Source organism: Zootoca vivipara, chromosome 11 (assembly GCF_965207765.1).
Source record: "Zootoca vivipara chromosome 11, rZooViv2.hap1.1, whole genome shotgun sequence".
Classification (NCBI taxonomy): domain Eukaryota; kingdom Metazoa; phylum Chordata; class Lepidosauria; order Squamata; family Lacertidae; genus Zootoca; species Zootoca vivipara.
In genome coordinates, this window is record NC_142594.1 from 5,998,764 (window position 1) to 6,018,706 (window position 19,943).

General features: G+C 42.7%; 1 protein-coding gene across 4 annotated transcripts in view; it reads left to right on the plus strand.

The window, feature by feature from the left end:
* Window positions 1-19,943, plus strand: part of ELMO1 (engulfment and cell motility 1) — a 305,776-nt gene that overhangs the window by 87,500 nt on the left and 198,333 nt on the right. For all 4 annotated transcript variants that reach the window (XM_088653940.1, XM_035129257.3, XM_035129258.3 and 1 more), the window contains one exon: window positions 9,696-9,746. In XM_088653940.1, the coding sequence (XP_088510066.1) occupies window positions 9,696-9,746 (51 nt within the window). The remainder of the gene's footprint in view (window positions 1-9,695; window positions 9,747-19,943) is intronic.

Genomic DNA, 19,943 nt, shown 5'->3' on the forward strand with positions numbered 1-19,943 from the left:
AGAAATAGACTATTTATTCCGAATTCTAAAGATACTTTTGCTACTTAAATAAATATGGGGAACGCAAAATGTCACTTAGAGGAGAATCTGAAATATTTTCCTTGAAGCTTGAATATGTTCTCTATTGTTTTAATGAGTTGTAAACCATGTTGAGATTTTTTCATTAAAATATGAAGTGGTTGGTATAGAATTTAATAATAATAATAATAATAATAATAATAATAATAATAATAAGCAGCTCCAGACCACACAATCACAATCTAATGCAGCTTTTCTCAGCCTCAGGTCCTCAGACGTTGTTGGACTACAACTCCCATCATTCCTAGCTAGCAGGACCAGTGGTCAGAGACGATGGGATTTGTAGTCCAACAACAGCAGGGGACCCGAAGTTGAGAAAGGCTGATCTAATGGACACAAAAGGAATGAGGGAAGACTAAAACAAGCTTTGGAAGGATTGCTGCTTATCTGTCAGGGTGCCCATATCGTGCCATTATGTTCTTCCTAGGAGGCAAAAGGTATAGCCTTCCAGTGGCGCTAAATTTCCTGGCTGATGGCAGAAGCCAAAGTGTGCTTTCCTTTAGCCCTGTTTGGTTGCAGCCATTGCTACATATACTAAATCAATGTTTGAACTTCTGAGCCAAGATTCAAGCACTTTTGTATTGTCTAACTTGGGGGCCAGCAACCTTTTCCAGCTGTGGGCCGGTCCACCGTCCCTCAGACCATGTGGTAGGCTGTACTATATGTGGTTTTTTTTTGGGGGGGGGGAATGAACGAATTCCTAGAAGACAACAGAAGAAGACAACTGAAGGCGGCCCTGTTTAGGGAAGTTTTTAATGTTTGATGCTGTACTGTTTTTAATATTTGGTTGGAAGCCGCCCAGATTGGCTGGGGAAACCCAGCCAGATGGGCGGGGTATAAATAATAAATAATTATTATTATTATGCCCCACAAATACCCCAGAGATGCATTTTCAATAAAAGAAGACATTCTACTCATGTAAAAACACACTGATTCCTGGACCATCCATGGGCCGGATTGAGAAGGCGATTGGGCCGCATCCGGCCCCCAGCCTTTGGTTGCCTACCCCTGGTCTAACTGAAACACTCAACGATAGGAACAAGAGCACCATTTTGATGATGTCACCATCCTCCCAGCCCCCAATGTATTTTCTTCTTCATTCCCCTTTGTTTCAATCTGCATCTATACCTATGATGTCACTAGAGAACAACGAGGAGTCTTGTCTTCTGTTGGTTTGTCTTCTCTTCTCTGTGTTTGTGTGGATAAATGAAACTGTGGCCACCTGGTTTCCCCTCCAGATTCAGTGTTGATCAACCTCCTTTTTCTTTTTTGAGCCCTAGCTGCAGTAGTTAAATTGTTCTGTGCAAAAAGTTATGGTTTCTTGTGAATAAATCCTGTACAGTGGTACCTCTACTTACGAATTTAATGCGTTCCGAACGCACATTCGTAAGTAGAAAAAATGTGTAAGTTGAATCCCATAGGAATGCATTGGGAGAAAAAAATTGTAAGTGGAAGCAACCCTATCTAAAAATTCATAAGTAGAAAAAATCCTATCTAAACCGCATCCAAGATGGCGGACGTAGCTCCATTTGTGAGTAGAAACATTCGTAAGTAGAGTTATTCGTAAGTAGAGGTACCACTGTAATTGCTAGGAAAACTCTTGCCTTATAAAAGCAGGGAGGTTGCACAAATAAATAAACAACAATGAACTAGTATTTCTGTTGCTTCTATTCTTCACTTCAGTCAGCAAATATTAAAAGAGGTGCTCTGATTTTATACCTGACCTGCCTTTTCAGTATATGCTAATGGAATGGAAGGTCATTTTTGCATATAGGAAAAATTATATACCCTGTCATGTATATACAAAAGGCACAGCAGCAAAATAAACTACAGCTTGAATTTCAAGATAAATTAATGTAAGGAAGTCCAACCTCCTTCAATGCAGGAATCTCGGCAAAAGCATCCACGACAGATGGCCATCCAACCTCTGCTTAAAAATCTCCGAGGAAGGAGGTCGCTGACATTTAATTGTTTCTAGGAGGGGCGTATGTGGGGTGCTGGAGGGGAAGGAGAATGGGCAATTTATTGATCAATACATTTAAATTTAGCATATGGGTTTGTTTGCTGTTTTCAACCAGGGTTGAACAGAACAATTGCAAACATGGTGAATCTTACATACCAAGTTGCCAGGAATCTAACCTATCAATCCCAAGATGTTTTAAAGCTTTGAAAATGAAAAGTTAACTTGTTTATTAGAATACAGTATTTTTGAATACTGTGGTCAGTATGAAGCAGATTTATTTATACAGTCCACAACTTAACCAAACGTTCTTGTTATCACTGGTATTAAGTAGTCACAGAACAGCTCTGTGTATCCACTGAAATTAGCTGACATGTTGAACACGGTTTCATTCAGGTTAATGTAGAATATCCCTTTGGTTTAATTGTGCACTGTTTCCTTGCAGGCGCTTAAGTAATAGTTTGGGAATGCAGAAACAAAATTGGATTTTTAATTGGAGAGCAGAGATTTCCACTTAGGTTTTGTCTGGCCTGCTGCATTACAAAGCAGATGTTTATGGATGCATTCCAGTGGGATACATAAGAAGTACTTCATAAACTCCTGTCTACCCGTGGCATCTTCAGAGTTTTTCTTGTGATGGCTCTGGTTAGAGGTGAACCACAAACTATGCCATTGCAGGCTGATACCTGATATCCCTGTGGTGGTGGTAGTAATAGTACGTAGCATTTTTGCAGCTCTTTTGAGCAGAGGTAGTCAACATGGTGCCCTCCAGCTGATGGTTGAATCCCATCAGCCCCAGCCAGCCTGGCCCAATGGTCAAGGGGTGATGGGGCTTGTTTGTTTGTTTTCACAAAATACTTGCATACTGCAATCCTATATAATAATATGCAAATGTCTCTGCGTCCAGTCTCTGTGTCCGTGGGATTGCGCTACTGCGCATGTGCCCCACGGACAGCCGTTGGGACTTGGAGTGCAGAGACTTCGGACGGGATAAACCAGGACCGTGAGAGAGATTACATGCTTGCATATACACAACCATACAAAAAAAAAAAAAACAACCAGTGCGCGGCTTCCCCTTGCCTGCTGCAATACGGAAGGATCTCTCTCTTTCCTCCTGGTTTCTTCTCTGTTAGAGGGGAAGTAGAGGAGCCAGGCGTGTGCCGGCGAAAGGGAAAGGGAGGGTAGGTGGGTGTGGATAAAGAGAGAGCGCGAGAGCCGCGAGTGATGCGGCTGCTGGGCTGAAGGATCGTTTAGCCGTTACTGAGGGGCGAAAGCAGGAGAGCAGGCGGGCGGGCGCACCCGTGGGGGAAGGGGGAATTAGTCCCTGGAAGTGTTTGTGGATTTTTTGGGGTGGTGGTGGAAGTGCTGCTGCAACTGGGACCAACGAGGGGGGGGGGAGAGAGAGAGAGAGAGAGAAGAGGAGTAGAAAAAAGAGGGTGGGAAATGGGGAGGGAGAGAGGAAGCTGAGGAGGCAGCTGGCTGGGGCAGGGAAGGGACTGAGTGAGGGGCTGAGGTGGTGGCAGTGGGTGAGTCACCGGGGGGGGGGGGGAACCCCACTAATTAATTCTAGCACCCGTTAATTTAACGGGCTTCATGATACTAGTTTTATGATGAAATGTTAAAGTGGTTTACAACAGTTTTACACACACACACCACAGACCACCAACTATTATAGAAAATGTTTATCATAATTATCTTTATAAGCCTAGCAGCAATGGAAAAAACAGCAAACTTTTAAACATTTAAAGAAGATGCCTAAAGGTAAAGGGACCCCTGACTGTTAGGTCCAGTCACAGACGACTCTGGGGTTGTGCACTCATCTCACTCTATAGGCTGAGGGAGCCAGTGTTTGTCCGCAGCCAGTTTTTCCGGGTCATGTGGCCAGCATGACTAAGCCGCTTCTGGCAAACCAGAGCAGCAGATGGAAACACCGTTTACCTTCCCGCCGGAGTGGTACCTATTTATCTACTTGCACTTTAACGTGCTTTTGAACTGCTAGGTGGGCAGGAGCAGGGACCGAGTAACGGGGACTTACTCTGTCCCGGGGATTCGAACTGCCGACCTTCCAGTAGGAAGACGCCTACTAAATCCCTATTGGAAGAACATTCCACAGGGCTCAATGGCTCTAATGGCTTGGATTTGTGTTGATGTTAAATGAGCCTCACCAGCTCTGGGGACAACCAGCAATGCTCCTACAGATTATCTCAGTGATCAAGCTAGGATATATGGTTCATCAGGAAGTAGCTGCTCCCTCTGAAACCCTGGTCCCCAACAGGAGAAGACTTTAAGCGTTCAGACAGTCCCTAGCTTGTATTTCCGCAACTTCTGGAGGGCACCATAATGGTTACTCCTGCTTTAGTGTGTTTAAACCATATTACCCTGGTTGAATTCACATGGTTTAGCATGATGAGAATGAGCCGCAGTGATATTTGGACCTGCATGCCTCATGTACACCTTCTCTCCTCTACTCCACCATTTCCATTTCAGACTAACCATACTTTCTTGTGACACCTGAACATAGACAAACGACAGTTGGTCTTACCCATGCTTAGTGGAAACAAGGCAATTCCAAATTATGGATTATGAAGCTGGCTTGTATTCATAGCCTAGGGCTGGATTGTAACATTAAAATGTAGTTAAACTAAAAACAGAAGTCGGACCTTCTCATCTCTTCACAGTTGTGCTGGAATGGGAGAATGTGCAAGCTTAAAATCTTGGTTTAGTATTAATGTGCATGCTGGGCCAGAGGTCATTTTAGTAATCAAGCCCATTGAGAGAAGCTGAGAGTAGATTATCTATGGTCACCTAATGGTGTTTGTGACAGGTGAGGCCTAAACCAAGTCCTTCCTGGTTCACATCTCATTCTCTGTTAGTTGCTACTGTCCATCAACGCTCCATTTAAAAAGGACTCTGTTTGTTAAAGATAAATGAAGCTTACAAGTGCGGGAGACTTTGGTCCAGTGCTTTCAAATCAAGGTTCAGGTTGATGAACGGGATGGAGCATAGGAATCAATAGTCACCTTCAGTGTTCGCTGCAGTTCATTTCAACATTTCTTTTTTACTTACAGCCTACTTCAGTCTGCCTTGGCTCCTGTTGTTAGCTCCTGTATTAAGACACAATCGACGATAATTTCATAATATAAATACCACAAGCTGGTTCAAGTGAATTGTAATAGTGTTTATCGATTCATGCGGTGCAGTGAATTTATACGCAGCTTTATAGTTAGTTGTTTGGAGTTGAATAGGAGGCCATATAGTCTTCTTCCTCTGAGGGCAGTGTTTCAACATTTTCTTTGGTTGAATTGCTATTGTAATTTTTATCTTCTCGGTGTAATTGTTTACCTTTAAAAGAATCCAGATCGTAAGTAAAAAGTAACTCCCCTTCATTCTTCTTGCCTTTCAACCTCCTCTCCTTTCATTCACCGCTATTGTAAAGCATAGTAAGTTAAGCTACAAAATAACTTTGTCATTAAAACACAGGAGTGTCCCAAAGATTGGCAGCTGTGAACCTCAGACACAGTAGATTTTTATTGTTACCCGTGTGAATGCAGAACAAAACTGCAGAAAACTGACTACACCAATGTTATGTTACTGCTTGTCAGTTGCCTCGTGGCAGTTCTTACCACTGGCTATGAGAATAGTCCTTACATAGGCACTCAATACGAGATATATTCAAGCAAACAATTGGCCAATAATGCAACAAAATCTTGCACTATGGAGTGCTCCTGTTCAGGGTTCCAGCCAGTCAATGAGGCCCATTCTGTTCCTCTTCATATTCCCATGCCCCAGGTTTCTGTAGTTCCCTTCCCCTGCATTCTGTGACAACTCAGTCTTCATTAACCTATTTGGGTCACCCACCCTTTTTGGATTCTCCCCCCCCCCCAAAGAAAATCTGTACTTCTGCAAACTTTGGGGTTTCCTCAAACATGCTAATATCTCCCTCCTGTGGAAGATCTGAATTCTAGCAATTGTCTTGGGTGTTTCATGTAAAGCTCTTTGCTTCTCGTAATGTAGACAAAATGCAGCTACATTTCCAGGTCTGCCTGTTTAGGTGACCAGGGCAATTGCTAGTATACACTGCCTGGATACCCAGTTGATAAAGAGTGGTTTACAATTCTTTTAACTAATAAAATAACAAGTAGTGTAGCATAGGGCCATGAATCAGGAAATCACAATTCAGATTTCACAGCTACCTTAAGCCTGTTTGGTGACCGTAGGCAAGCAATTATCTCCCAGCCACAGGCTCCCATCTGCAATATTGCATTTAATATTACAGATCTGTTTTGCAGGGTTGATGCAAGGATGCAAAATAATGTGAGATACTGTACAACATAATCATACCTACCAAGTTGCTGTGGGAGGAATAAGGGACCGGATCGGAAGTAGAAGACTGGAAGTAGCGCTGCAGCCATTTTGGAACTGGGCAGAGCTGCATCAAAAGTCGCTTCTGAGCATGCTCCGCCCAGTTCCAAAATGGCCGCTGTGCCAGAATAAACCAGGAAAAAACAAAAAAAAATCTGTTTTTTTCAGCTGAGAACAGCTAGAAAAACGGGGGTTTCCCGGGGAATACGGGAGACTTGGCAACTATGCAACATAGTGAGATAACAGATGCAACATATTTTGAATGCTCTGTAGTGAAGTATAAAATAATTGTGATTGGTACTAGTACCAGATGACTGCTAACTACAAATTTTTGTGACTAAATTTGGCTGAGTCAGAGGAGAGAGTTGTCCCCATGTCTCAAAAGGGCCTGCATTTTGATGGAATTACCTTGTATGAGATTCTCAAAAAAAAAGAGAAAACCAGTCAATGTTTTCCCTCCTGCTCTCGGTGTGAAATAACATTCTTGGCTGTTTTAAGAAGGAAAGGCTCTTCAATGTCCACATATTTTCAAGTATATATATTGGCATTCGTGCTTTGTGTCTGAGGGAATGTAAAGCTGTGGTGTCAGATCTCTGTGGCTCGTTCCAGTGGTTTTCAGATTGCACATTGCAGTTATGGAAAGCAGAGCACTGGAGGAATAACATTGCAGTGCTGCAGATGTTTAATGATGGGTTTCAACTGACCCACAAGCTCCTTGATTATATGGCATCAATTTGGTGTCACATTTCATAGTGCAATTTATTTTGGCTTTTACAGAAAATGAGGACTTCAGACTGCTCCTTGGTAGCTGGCAGCGGCCACAAAACTGGGAGATGCAATACATGAACTCATGTTACTGGGTAGAAATTAAGTTCCTCTTGTTTTGCTTCCTTTTCAGGAAGCAGAGGAATATCAGAACATGCCTTTTTTCTTTTAAGGGGGTGAGCACTGATGTCTTTGGTAAATTCTATTTGTACACTTACGGGTAGAGAATGAACGAATGAAACACCCTTGGTGCTAGTTTCCAAGCAGAATCAGTGCAAACCAGAATCCATCAGGGTATAAACAGTACCGTATATACACTTAGGGCACTCACAGTAGTCTCTATCTTCCCAGCACATGGAGGGGAAAGTTCTTTCTTAAGTTTCCCTCTTTGCTCTGGTAAGCTTTCTGCACTGCCATTTTCTGCATGTGGCTCATATACGCAGAGAGCAGCTCCAGTTTTGCTTTGGGGTAAAATAACACCCATGGGCACTGAAAAGGTCCACTAGCAGCAAACAACAATTCCATGCCACAAATTGCAGCCTTTATGCGCAATTACATCTGCAGAGGAAAGGTTGTAGCCTTGTAATCTGGAGTCAAACTGCTTTTGAATATAAAGCATCAACCAGTGGCCCTGCTCCTCATTGGAAGCTGTTGTATACTGAGTTCAACCATTAGTTCATCTAACTCAGGCATCCCCAAACTGCGGCCCTCCAGATGTTTTGGCCTACAACTCTCATGATCCCTAGCTAACAGGACCAGTGGTCAGGGATGATGGGAATTGTAGTCCAAAACATCTGGAGGGCCGAAGTTTGGGGATGCCTGATCTAACTCAACTACTGACTACTCATTTGCTGCAGGGGTGAGAAACTTCAGGCTCAGGAGGCTGGATGTGAGCATGTGGCCCTCCAAACCTCTCTTACCTGGCCCTTGAGAGTTTTTGCCTGGCTGGAACTCTTGCTTACCTGGAGGGAGGATTGAGAGGAGTGTATGAGTGTTTGTGGAAAATAGGCAACTGTAGAAAGATAATGAAGGGACGCGGGTGGCGCTGTGGGTTAAACCACAGAGCGTAGGGCTTGCCGATCAGAAGGTCGGCGGTTCGAATCCCCGCAACGGGGTGAGCTCCTGTTGCTCAGTCCCAGCTCCTGCCAACCTAGCAATTCAAAAGCACGTCAAAGTGCAAGTAGATAAATAGGTACCGCTCCGGCGGGAAGGTAAACGGTGTTTCCGTGCGCTGCTCTCGTTCGCCAGAAGCGGCTTTGTCATGCTGACCACATGACCTGGAAGCTGTACGCTGGCTCCCTCGGCCAATAACGTGAGATGAGCTCCGCAACCCCAGAGTTGGTCACAACTGGACCTAATAGTCAGGGGTCCCTTTACCTTAGAAAGATAATATTGCCGTTCACTGCACACTTTTCCTCTGGCCTTTCCTCTGGCATCCGGACCCTGGAAAATTGCATAGAAGGGAATGCAGCTCCCGAGGCTTAAAAATGTTTACAACCCCACAAATGGCAAGGGGAAAGAAAGAAAAAGCCTCAGACCAAGTTCATGGCAGAATGGTACAGCTTATAAGCAGAATAAAAATTGTCCTTGCAGCACAAATATACAGTCCCTGTCTGTCTTGAGCACAGATTAATGGCATTGTAAAAATCCGTGTTCTTCTACTGAAAATGCACACATACGAACAAGACAGAGAACAGGGGATTTTGTACAACGTATAAAATCTTTTGGCTAGTTTGATTCCTGATGTTGTGCTATTTTTCCTTCCTTGTGTTGGATAATCTGGCAGTAACTAAGAGGAGAAGGTTTCTTTTGTTGTATAAATGTTGTTGTTTAACCTGCTAGAAGAAAAGCAAGTACGTTAACAGAGAAAGGTTTCCTAAGCCCCGAAAATCAATCCGTTTTCTTCTTTATAAGATGGTGGACTTAAATTGCCTCTTGGCAGATATCCATGTTCCTCCCCATCTTCTGGTCCATTTGATGCATGTGCAGATTAGAAACCCAAACAATTGTTGGGAAACCACTGTGGCAGAGTTGACTAAACAAGATTCACAGGGAGAGACTTTATGTATGAGTTAGTCATGCCCATGGAGTCTTGAACCTCCAGTGTAGCTTGGATACAACCTTTTTGGAATGGCCTTGACTTTAAGTGCTCCCATTAATCAAGGGGTTCCGCCCTAAATGTAGAGTCATAGGGAAGGCATCCCAATACAGTACACTTAGGTAAAGCAAGTCTTTTATTGAGAGTATAATTTCTTCTAGCTACTGATTTAGATACAAACTAAATTAGTTGAAATTAATCCATCGAAATACCGGTAATTGATTACTCATTGATTTCAGTAGGAGCCAAGTGCAACCAGCTTACTTTGGATCCAACTTTGGTAACTTCACACAACAGCACTGTACACATAAATTCTCATGTACAGTAGGAAGCACCTGACGATTGCTGTAAATTCAGTTTTTTCTTTCATGATTTATACACGTCGAAGAGCCTCAATTATGGATGTCTGACATTTGGAATTTTCTTTTCCAGAACCGTAATGAAATTAAAAATGGAGCAATACTTCGATTAACTACATCACCAGTAAGTTACTGATACATTCGCATTCCTTTGATTTTCTTGTTTTCCCCAATACTATATGTTTCCTTTGATTTGATTTTATGTTTTATTCATAGAAAGGGGCCCTTATCAGTGATCCTATACCATTAATTCAGAAGAGGGAAATCACATATTTTTAAAAAAAGTATCTCACAATATATTATTATTATTATTATTATTATTATTATTATTATTATTATTATTATTATTATATTTTATATGTAGAAAGTGGTGGTTTTTTTTTAATGTGGAGGCAATGTGGAGAGTTTCTGATTCTCAGTCAGCTCTCTTGGAAGCAATGCTTAGGCCACAATGACACTCCTCTTCATTCTCTTTCATTTATGTGCTCATCTCAGCACGGCAGTTAGGTTCATAGCATAGCCACCATATTCCCTTGTTCATTGAAATATCACACCAGCATAAGATTCCCATTGCAGTCCTATACATCAATCAGAACCAAGTCCTATTTAGTTCAGTGGGTCTTGCTTCTAGCTGCGTGCGTGTTAGATTGCCGCCTCAAAATATGTCCATAAACGGGATTGACTGACATAATACTGTTGAGCTTTCCCCTGCCTTCATTCTAATACGTCTGAAGACAACATCATTACAAAATTACCACTTGCTTTTTAAACGGTTGGCAGAATTGCAGTTTTGCGAGTCTGCACCATTACACATGCAACTTGTTCATTTGGTTCATTTGCTCTATTTGCAAATTTCATGTAATTATTTATTATACTAGGGTCCCCCTCCTTTCAGAAACCTGCAGGCAAACTCAGTTTCCTAGGTTACAGCAACTACTGGCTGAATTTTCTCATTTTCTTTACTCTTTCTGTTCTTCCTCTGATTCATTCCTCTTTAATACCTCAAAAGCTATCTTCCTCCATTCCCCCCCCCTATAAATTTGTAGGGTTTAAAAAAAAAAAAGGCTATTTCATATTTGTACATTCCAGCCCTATACCCCTGTACAGGCACCTGCCTTTGTTTGCACGGGGCTTCCGTTTCCGACTCTTGCACGTGTGCACCCTGTTATGCCTCACCCCTGTTCTGCTCTCAACTGGGTCGGTGTGTCGGTGATCGTGTGTCAATTGGACGAGCCTAAAATTGTCACTGCCTGTAATCACAAACTTCTTGTGGAGAGCTCCATGTGGAGCCTTTGCGTGTGGAGGTCCCCAAACCACCCCCCAAATAACTCACCACATAGACAGGATTTAAGTTTAATGGTTTTTGGCATGAATTTGGCCACAACTTTATTTAATACAAAACATGTGAGTGGTTGCGTAGGCATTGGTTCTCAACTGTCATGTAAGGACAGAAATGGTAATAATAACTTGCCTTGTCAACATGGGGAAATCCTACAGGGAGAGGCGGGGACCCGGGTGCAATGAACTCTCCCCTCTCCCTTCAGGCTCCCAGGGGCCTCAATACGCCGTCCTGGCCCCCTACCTTGGGGTTACGGACACAGCATAGAGCCCCTGTATTCCTGACCGGGATTTCCCCAACCACGCAGGCATAAACTTGGGGCCAACTTAATCAATAAGACCCTTTAATACAACCAAAATAACCAATGCCTAACCGCCAACCTCACAAGTTGTGACTATTTGCTATGCAGTAGGCAAAAAACCAGATGGCACCAGCCAATCAGCCAAATGGAAAAAAATTCCTGCCAGGCCCCTGAATACAGGCGACCCCTGGAGAGGCACAGCAATGTCAACACAGAGGCCTAAAAACAGCGGAGGGAGGGTGGGGATCAGAAACGCAGCCAAAGAGAAAGAGAAGAGAAACCAAGCATTTAGCCATTTATACCCCAGGGGTTGGACTTACCACTTGCAACATGCTATTTTGCCCAACAACAGCCCAGGTCCAATCGGGCGGTGGCCACTCATGCCCCCACCTTTGACCAGGGGCGTAGCCAGGATGAAAATCAGGGGGGCAAGGGGCGGGCCAAGGGGCGGGGGAGGGGCCACAGCGGGGCAAGGAAAGTTCCCTTCTCCCTTGCCAACTTTCTCTCCTCCTGCCCCAGCGATCGCGGAGGGGGAGGAGGGGATCGGAGCAGCCCGATTTCGGGCTGATCCTGGCACCCCCTCGCCCCTGCCGAAGGCCCTGCTTCTAGGAGGGGGCAATTGCCCCCTCCTGCCCCCTGCCTACGCCCATGCCTTTGACTCAGGAGTGGTTTGCTAGCCCCCACCGCAAATCGTGCTCTCTATGATAGAGAACCTGCATTGTCCTTAGTTTAGGGCAGGGGTCAGCAAACTTTTTCAGCTGTGGGCCGGTCCACCACCCCTCAAACCATGTGGGGGCCCCGGACTATATTTTTTTGGGGGAAATGAATGAATTCCTATGCCCCACAAATAACCCAGAGATGCATTTTAAATAAAAGCACACGTTCCACTCATGTAAAAACACCAGGCAGGCCCCACAAATAACCCAGAGATGTATTCTAAATAAAATGACACATTCTACTCATGTAAAAACATCCTGATTCCCGGACCGTCCGCGGGCCGGATTGAGAAGGCGAATGGGCTGCATCTGCCCCACGGGCCTTAGGTTGCCTACCCCTGCTTTAGGGGTTTCTTTGCCTCTTCCACAGAGTTGACCTTGCATGGAAAAGTAGAAAGCTACGCTCCAAAACCTCGTATCTCTTCTACCTCAGCAACATTGCTCACCCCAAATCAATTTATTTTACAACATTAAAATGATTAAGCTGAAGGCCATGGCTTACAGCAAAAAGATTTCTGTTGTAAAAAAAAAAATCAGTGGAGAAAAAAAAATCAATGTAGCATTTTTTTTAAAGAAGCCATTTCAGTGGGTTCTTCAGTTGCGTGGTGAATATGGTATTACAGAAACCCCACAATATTTGGATTTCCCCCACTCTCATCCTACAAAGGGTGTTGAGAAATGAAGCATCACAAACATTGCAACATGCCCATCCAATATATGTGAATTGTTTCTAAATGCCAGGTATCATTTTGCTCCTCCTGACATGTATCATCCAGGCTGTCTGACTTTTCTTTTCTCTCTTTCTCTTTCTCTCTCTCTCTCTTTTTAAAAAAAGAAATTCGCAGTTTTAAAACTGTTCCAAAACTACGAGGGGCGTAGAGGATTTGTTGATGGGTCACAGGTCCTAGCCACTGGCTGCTCATTACAGCTGGCTTTTTCCTGGCTGAACTTGATTGAAAAACCTACAGTAAAAAGCTACATTTTTTTTTTTCAAAACTTGCCCCATGGCAGACAAGATGTGCATGCAATTGAGGGCAGTGACAGAGTGCTATCAAACCTCTCTTTTAAAAGAGACGTTTGATAGATGACATGATGTTCAATCATCACATTTAACTCACAGAAAGAATCCCTCACGTCCTTCCTTGTCTTACATACAAGTACCGGTGCAAATTAGCTGGTTCTTTCAAGTTGCAGGATAACTCAGCCTGCTAAAAGATGTCAAATCCACTTGTTTGGTGAATTGCCAACATATTTCATGCTAACGACCCAACCATTTGGTATTTGGCTCTAATTGTACGAAAAGGAAGTTTAGAAATAAAAGCTGCGGCAGATGTTGACCCACTAAAAATACTATTTTAACCTACTTTATGACCTTGGACAAATCTGTTACTCTGTCCTTCAGTTAATTCCTAATTATTTGGAAACATTTACCACTGAGGTTTCAGTGACTATATTTGTTCAGTGCTTTGGGCATGCAAAACCCAATTGCAGAGGTTTATTATATAAGCCCTAACCAATTTTGCTAATGCCTGAGCAGAAAGGCCAAAAAACTTAAGTACATTTCAACACATAATGTACTTACTTGTTTCCAGTAATCCAGCGCTTTAAGAAAGTGTAAGCTTCTCAGCGAGTGAAATGGAGTTGTTTTGGACAAAATGACAGCATGAAACATTACTTTTCATTGGTTCGTTAAGTGTAAAGTGTGATGAATTAGGCTGTTCATTGTTGCTTGCCTTTTTGGCTACAGGAGATCAGCCATGCGGCAGCAGCCCATATATATAGCAAGGATGTGACTAATTTATCTGCATAACATGACAGGAGATAACACTGTTGTATTTCATTAGCTTCTGTCACAAGACCATATTGGAGGCACGCTGTTAGAGCAGTACCGTTTTCCCTTTTAAATGGATATATTAACCCTCCCCATTTTTTGGTCAGTTTTTGTTTAAATGATATATTAGGGCAAGAGTCACCAATATTTTGGAGGCCCACAGGCACATTTGGGAACTAGAGAAACACTACAACAAAGCACATAAAAAGCCTTAGTTTTTAATGGGTGATATTTTAATGTATTTTAAATTTTTGTTGGAAGCCGCCCAGAGTGGCTGGGGAAACCCAGCCAGATGGGTGGGGTACAAATAAATTATTATTATTATTATTATTATTATTATTATTATTTAGTTGGTGGCATCTCCCAGATTTTGGAACTCCTTCCTTTGTCCTTCCACTGGCAGGAGAAGACCACCTTATTCCAACAGGTTTTTGGGAAGCTGGCTGCTTTTAATGAAAGGGATAGGGCCATGTTGTTTTTATTGTAATTATTGGCATGGTTTTAATAGATTTTATATATGTATATAGTTTTAATTTTATCAGTATTTAGGATTTTTTGATAGTTTGTTTTTCTCTACTTTTAGTTGTTCTTATTTTATCTGTAAGCCACCTTGAGTCCCGTCAGAGGAGAAGGTGGGGTGTAAACAAACAAACAAACAAACAAACAAACATTAAATGAATTAAAAGTCCAAACTTCCTAACTAGCAAATCAATACACCACACAATTCCATATGAATTCTACCTCAGTTCACTTCTTTTGTTTCTTGAACTTTTTTGTGAGTGATCTGATACACTTCCTTTTTAAAGGTAAAGGTAAAGAGGCCCCTGACCATCAGGTCCAGTCGTGTCCGACTCTGGGGTTGCGGCGCTCATCTCGCTCTATAGGCCGAGAGAGCCAGCGTTTGTCTGCAGACAGCTTCCGGGTCATGTGGCCAGCATGACAAAGCTGCTTCTGGCGAACCAGAGCAGCGCACGGAAACGCTGTTTACCTTCCCCGCCGGAGCGGTCCCTATTTATCTACTTGCACTTTGATGTGCTTTCGAACTGCTAGGTGGGCAGGAGCTGGGACCGAGCAACGGGAGCTCACCCCGTTGCAGGGATTCGAACCGCCGACCTTCTGATCAGCAAGCCCTAGGCTCTGTGGTTTAACCCACAGCGCCACCTGGGTCCCCATACTTCCTTTTTAATTTGGCTTTTAATTGATTTTATCTGTGTGCATTTTAATTTACGACATTGCTTAAGGTTTAAAACAACTTGGCAAATGCAACACAGAGTAATAATTTACGCGAGCAACGTTCACAGTTTCAAACTGGAATGGGGTCCCTCGGCTCGCTCTGCCCCCCAACGCTATGTCGCTGCTCCTATTCCAGTCTTCACACAGTTGTCTTGAAGGGAACCAGTATGCATGAATAAACTGCACCTAAACTGGGACACCCAGTTGTTTGGTGCTCCTAAACAGGAGCATCTGCTTGTGGGTAGCTGTTCTTTTGCAGACAACTGTGTACAACAGGAGGCTGCGTTCGCACCATGATGTGGCACCGGGGTGGGTGGCCTGAGAAGCATCGCCCTGCTCCATCTTGAAACTGGGTGCCCTGTGTGAGAGTAATGCACAAGCAGAGCTGTATCCTTTAATCGACTAAAGATTTCTATGCTAAGATTCATGCTGCTTTGGCCCTGAAAGCTCGCTCACTGTCTTCTTTAAGCTAACAAACTTGTCCGTCTTGCCTTGCTCTCTTAAAAGTGTTGCAGCAGAAAGGACAGCAAAATCCGGCCAAGCCAGAGATACATTTAAGGCATCATAGAGGCCTTTTGAGAAGGGATGTTGTGCCCATTTCCTCCCCCCCTGTCTAATCAGGATAGTATAATTCATTCCAAACATCAGCACCCCTTTGCACTTATCTCATAACAAAAAGTGCTTCCATAAGATGACAATTTTCTTGTAGGGTTAAAAAAAAAAAGTAGGGTTGACTTCTTGGTAACCAGAATTATCACGGCCTAATGAGCTAGTACTCCCTGCAGTCCTGGCATTTATGGACCAGAAATTGCAGAGAGTTCTTTGGAAACTGCTCATAGCACATGTCCTGTAGGTGTCATTTCTAATAACACAATGAGAGAGGGAGGGAGGGAGAATTGGGGAAGAACCACCGTATTCCATATGAGTACATATAAAGCACTATGGCAACAAGTGAAGGCGCCACGCTGAGTAAAGCCTTTTCCCCCATCCATCAGTCGTGATAGCAGGCACTGTCACCTCGGCTAGTTGCCATGTGAGACAACTGACAGCATTTTTGTGAAAAGAAACTATTTGTTTAATCTGTGATCACGATAAATCTGCTCTGTCTTTATTGAGGCTTGCTACACTAAAGTTAGGGGTGTATGAGATCCCACTGCCTGCAGATGTCTGCGGAGTGTTTCAAATTTCAAAACAGTGTTTGTTCGTTTCCCCCCCCATTTGCATCCCATGTTTCTATAAAAGTACTCAAGGTGGCATGCAGTAAATAAATTAAAACAAGACACAGTAATAAAAGCACAGTGCAACCATCTTAAAATGCTACGATTAAAAAAGAGAGGCAGTTTCAGCATAAAACAGTTTAAAGACCATAGTCTACAAAAAGTGGCTGAAATAATGCCCTCTCTGCTCACCATATAAAGCCCAGCAGTGAAGGAGGCAGGTGGACTTTCCTTTGAAGGTGTCCTAGATCAGAGGTTGCCACAAATGAAAAGCCATGTTTCGTAGCTACATGCCATATTTTTGATGGTGTGGGGAGCCAAAGCAGGACTGGACATGATGATGAGTGAAAGTGCTCCAGGAAGGCTTATTTGGGGGAAGGGGATTCTTAAGGTATTTTGGCCCCAGGTATCTTTATGGCTTTAAAGATCAAAAGCAGCACCTTGAGTTGGTACCAGAAACGATTTGGCAACCAGTGCAGCTGGTACAAGATCTTTCAAATTTGATCCGATCGATGGAACTCTGGCCAGAAGTCTTGCAGCTGCGTTAGAAAGTTGGAGCCTCCGAACTCTTCTCAAGGGCAGCCCAGGCACATGGAGCTCATTATAGTATTCTAATGTGTAGGGGACTGAAGCATGAAATAACGGATGAAGAGTCTGATATCTTCCTTCCAAATAATTCACAGTTGGCGTATAAGATAGTGATGGTAGGAACTTCAGCATCCTGAAGCATTTCCAAATCAAGGAATATTCTGGGAATCATAGTAGCATGATACGAAAGTTTAAGTTGGAAGCATAGTTGCTATTCATTTGGTGCTTTTTACTAAGTGCTCAAAGTGCTTTGCACACATCCCTTACAACTGCATTGTAAGGTAGGTGATGGCTGGATCCGAGATCCAGTGCAGGCTCCTTCTGGCGGGTGGGAGGGAGAGCCAGTTATTGCAGATAGCTTCCTTCCCCCTGCAGTCCCCTTGACAGTCCCAGGGGGCACAAAGGTTTGGGGGGGATGAAGAATTGGCAAAAGCTACTTTCCCCATGAACATCCCCGCAGTGGAAGCTTAGTTAGAAGCCAAGGCATTCATTCCACAGTATTAGCTTTAAGGTAGTTAATGAGGCAAAAGAAAAAGTATTTTTATCAAGGAGTGACCATGTAGGAAAACAGGGCTGTTGTTTTTAATACGTAGTGGCATTTAAATTAATGTTAATAATAACTGCTTTGAAAAGGGCTTCTGTGCCCACATACAATGTTTTTTTTCTAAAGCATAACTTTGTTCTTGGAGAAATAGGAAATAGATTGTTACCAGATTGTTTAGGGAAGCTTTTAATCTTTAAGAAATTAGTGTATTTTAATATTTCTGTTGAAAGCCGCCCAGAGTGGCTAGGGAAACCCAGCCAGATGGGTGGGGTATAAATAAATTATTATTATTATTATTATTATTATTATTATTATTATTATTATTATTATTATAGCTTCCCTCTCTCTCGTTCTCCACTGCATGGTCTTAGGCAGCTCACTAGTTTATAACAAAAAGGCTTAAAAAGAGATGCCACTGCGAAGTTGCTGAGCTGGAATTCATTTACAGATCCGACACTATCTGACTTCTGCTCAGTCTGGGTTGGGAGGAAGAGCTCAGCTAGAAAATAATTTTCCATTGTCAAGTGTTCGTGCGCATTATTAATTTTGCTTTGCCAGTTCATAGCGATCACACCCACTCTGATTGAATTGTTCATCCTTTTCCGTGGACCTTGTTTACGCTGAACTCGGCACAGTCATGCGCCACACCTATCCCTTGCATTGATGGACTTTCTGGCCTCAGTTTGTCATAACATCCCCAACTCTCCTGCCTGTACCTTTGTACCCTATATAATAAAATGTAAGAAGGTCACCACAGGGTCCTCATCGGAGGATATGCAGTGCCTCAACCTTTATTTGCATGAAGTCAGGGCAGGGTAGGGAAGGAAAAGTGATTGAGGCTGCAGACAAGGGAGTTAGAAGGGAGTGAAACCAAGAGGGGAAAGTTTAAAACAAGGGCAGAAGTTTGAGAGAAGCAGGGATGGACAGATCCTTAGAGGGGGGAAGTGGTCATTTTAAACAACAGCAGAGATTTGAATAAAGCAAGAATCTGGATACACTGCGGGGGAAAGTGATTATTTTAAACAATGGTAATGACTTTAGTAGAGTAAGTAGGGACTGACACTGAGTGGGGGAGAGAGGCAATTTTTAATAAGGTTTGAATACAGTGAGAAGGCAGTTTGGAAAGGCTACGTTGTGTTATCTTTTTGGTGTTAGCTTTAGTGTGTACCTATCTCTTATTTTTTTATATAAATAATTTTTATTGCATATTTTCCAACTTAAAACATCCATCATAGCCTCATAACACATTTTTTTATCTTACATAGAGCACACAAATAAAAAAAACATTGCTTAAAAAAAGCAACACAAGAAACAAGAGACAAAAGAAAAAAGGGAAAAAAAGATAATTTCAATCTTATCTAAGCATTCTTCTTCCATCATCGACTTCCCCGTCCCTCCCTTCCCGAGTCCATTTTAGTCCCAACTTCAGCAATCTTCTCCATTTAGCAAATTCCTCTATTATTACTATCTTAATCATCACGTAATCAACTAATTTTTATATCCTATAAAATTCCCTTAAGAAATTATTCTACCTATAGAAACCCCTTAGCCTGTAAATTCCCTAAAAATATTCCCATTTTTTACATCTAATAACCTCAATCTTTATCTCTTACACATAATTTTTTTTATTGTTTACCCCCCTCCCTCCCCTGATTGGCAATCCCCTGTAAACCCTGACCAGCTCCTTGTGACAATCCATTTTCAAACCATTTAATCCATCCCTTATTAATAAATCTGTGTATCATTCACCCCACACTATCTCTTACCCACTCTAAAACAACCCACACTCTCCCCCTCTCCTTCAGTTGTTCCCATCTCTGTCCCCAATTTCTTTTTCCATCTTTCTTCTTCTTGCCCCCCAAAGCCCAGTCTTGTTTAAATCTTTTATCTTTGCCTGATTGTCCTTGACCAGAATCTGGTCTCCCTCTCCCACTGAGAGACCAGGATCCTGAGTCTTTTCTTGAGCTGGAGCCTGCTGAATAAAACCAGTTTCCTTTGCAGCTTCTCTCACAAGTTGCTCAGGATTCAACTTATTTCTCCTTTGTTAAAACTATTTTTAAAAGAAAAACCACCAGTGTTTCTCTGCTCTTACATTACTCTGCTGTTGTTTAAATTAGCCCCTTCTTTTTCCTTTAAGCATTTCTCCCTTCTCGCTGTACTCAAACCTCTCCCTTTCCCATTCCTTAGCTGCCCCATGTGAAAAAGATAAAGGATGCAGAGCCCCCCAATTTCCCATAGTACAGTGGTACCTCTACTTACGAATAACTCTACTTACAAATGTTTCTACTTACGAACGGAGCTCCGTCCGCCATCTTGGATGCGGTTTAGATAGGATTTTTTCTACTTACGAATTTTTAGATAGGGTTGCTTCTACTATGAATTTTTTCTCCCAATGCATTCCTATGGGATTCGACTTACAATTTTTTTCTACTTACAAATGTGCGTTTGGAACGCATTAAATTCGTAAGTAGAGGTACCACTGTACCTTCACGCAATGTATATCACTCTTGGCACCATGCCCTCTTCAGGTTCAGTGTAGCGATTGAGAACAT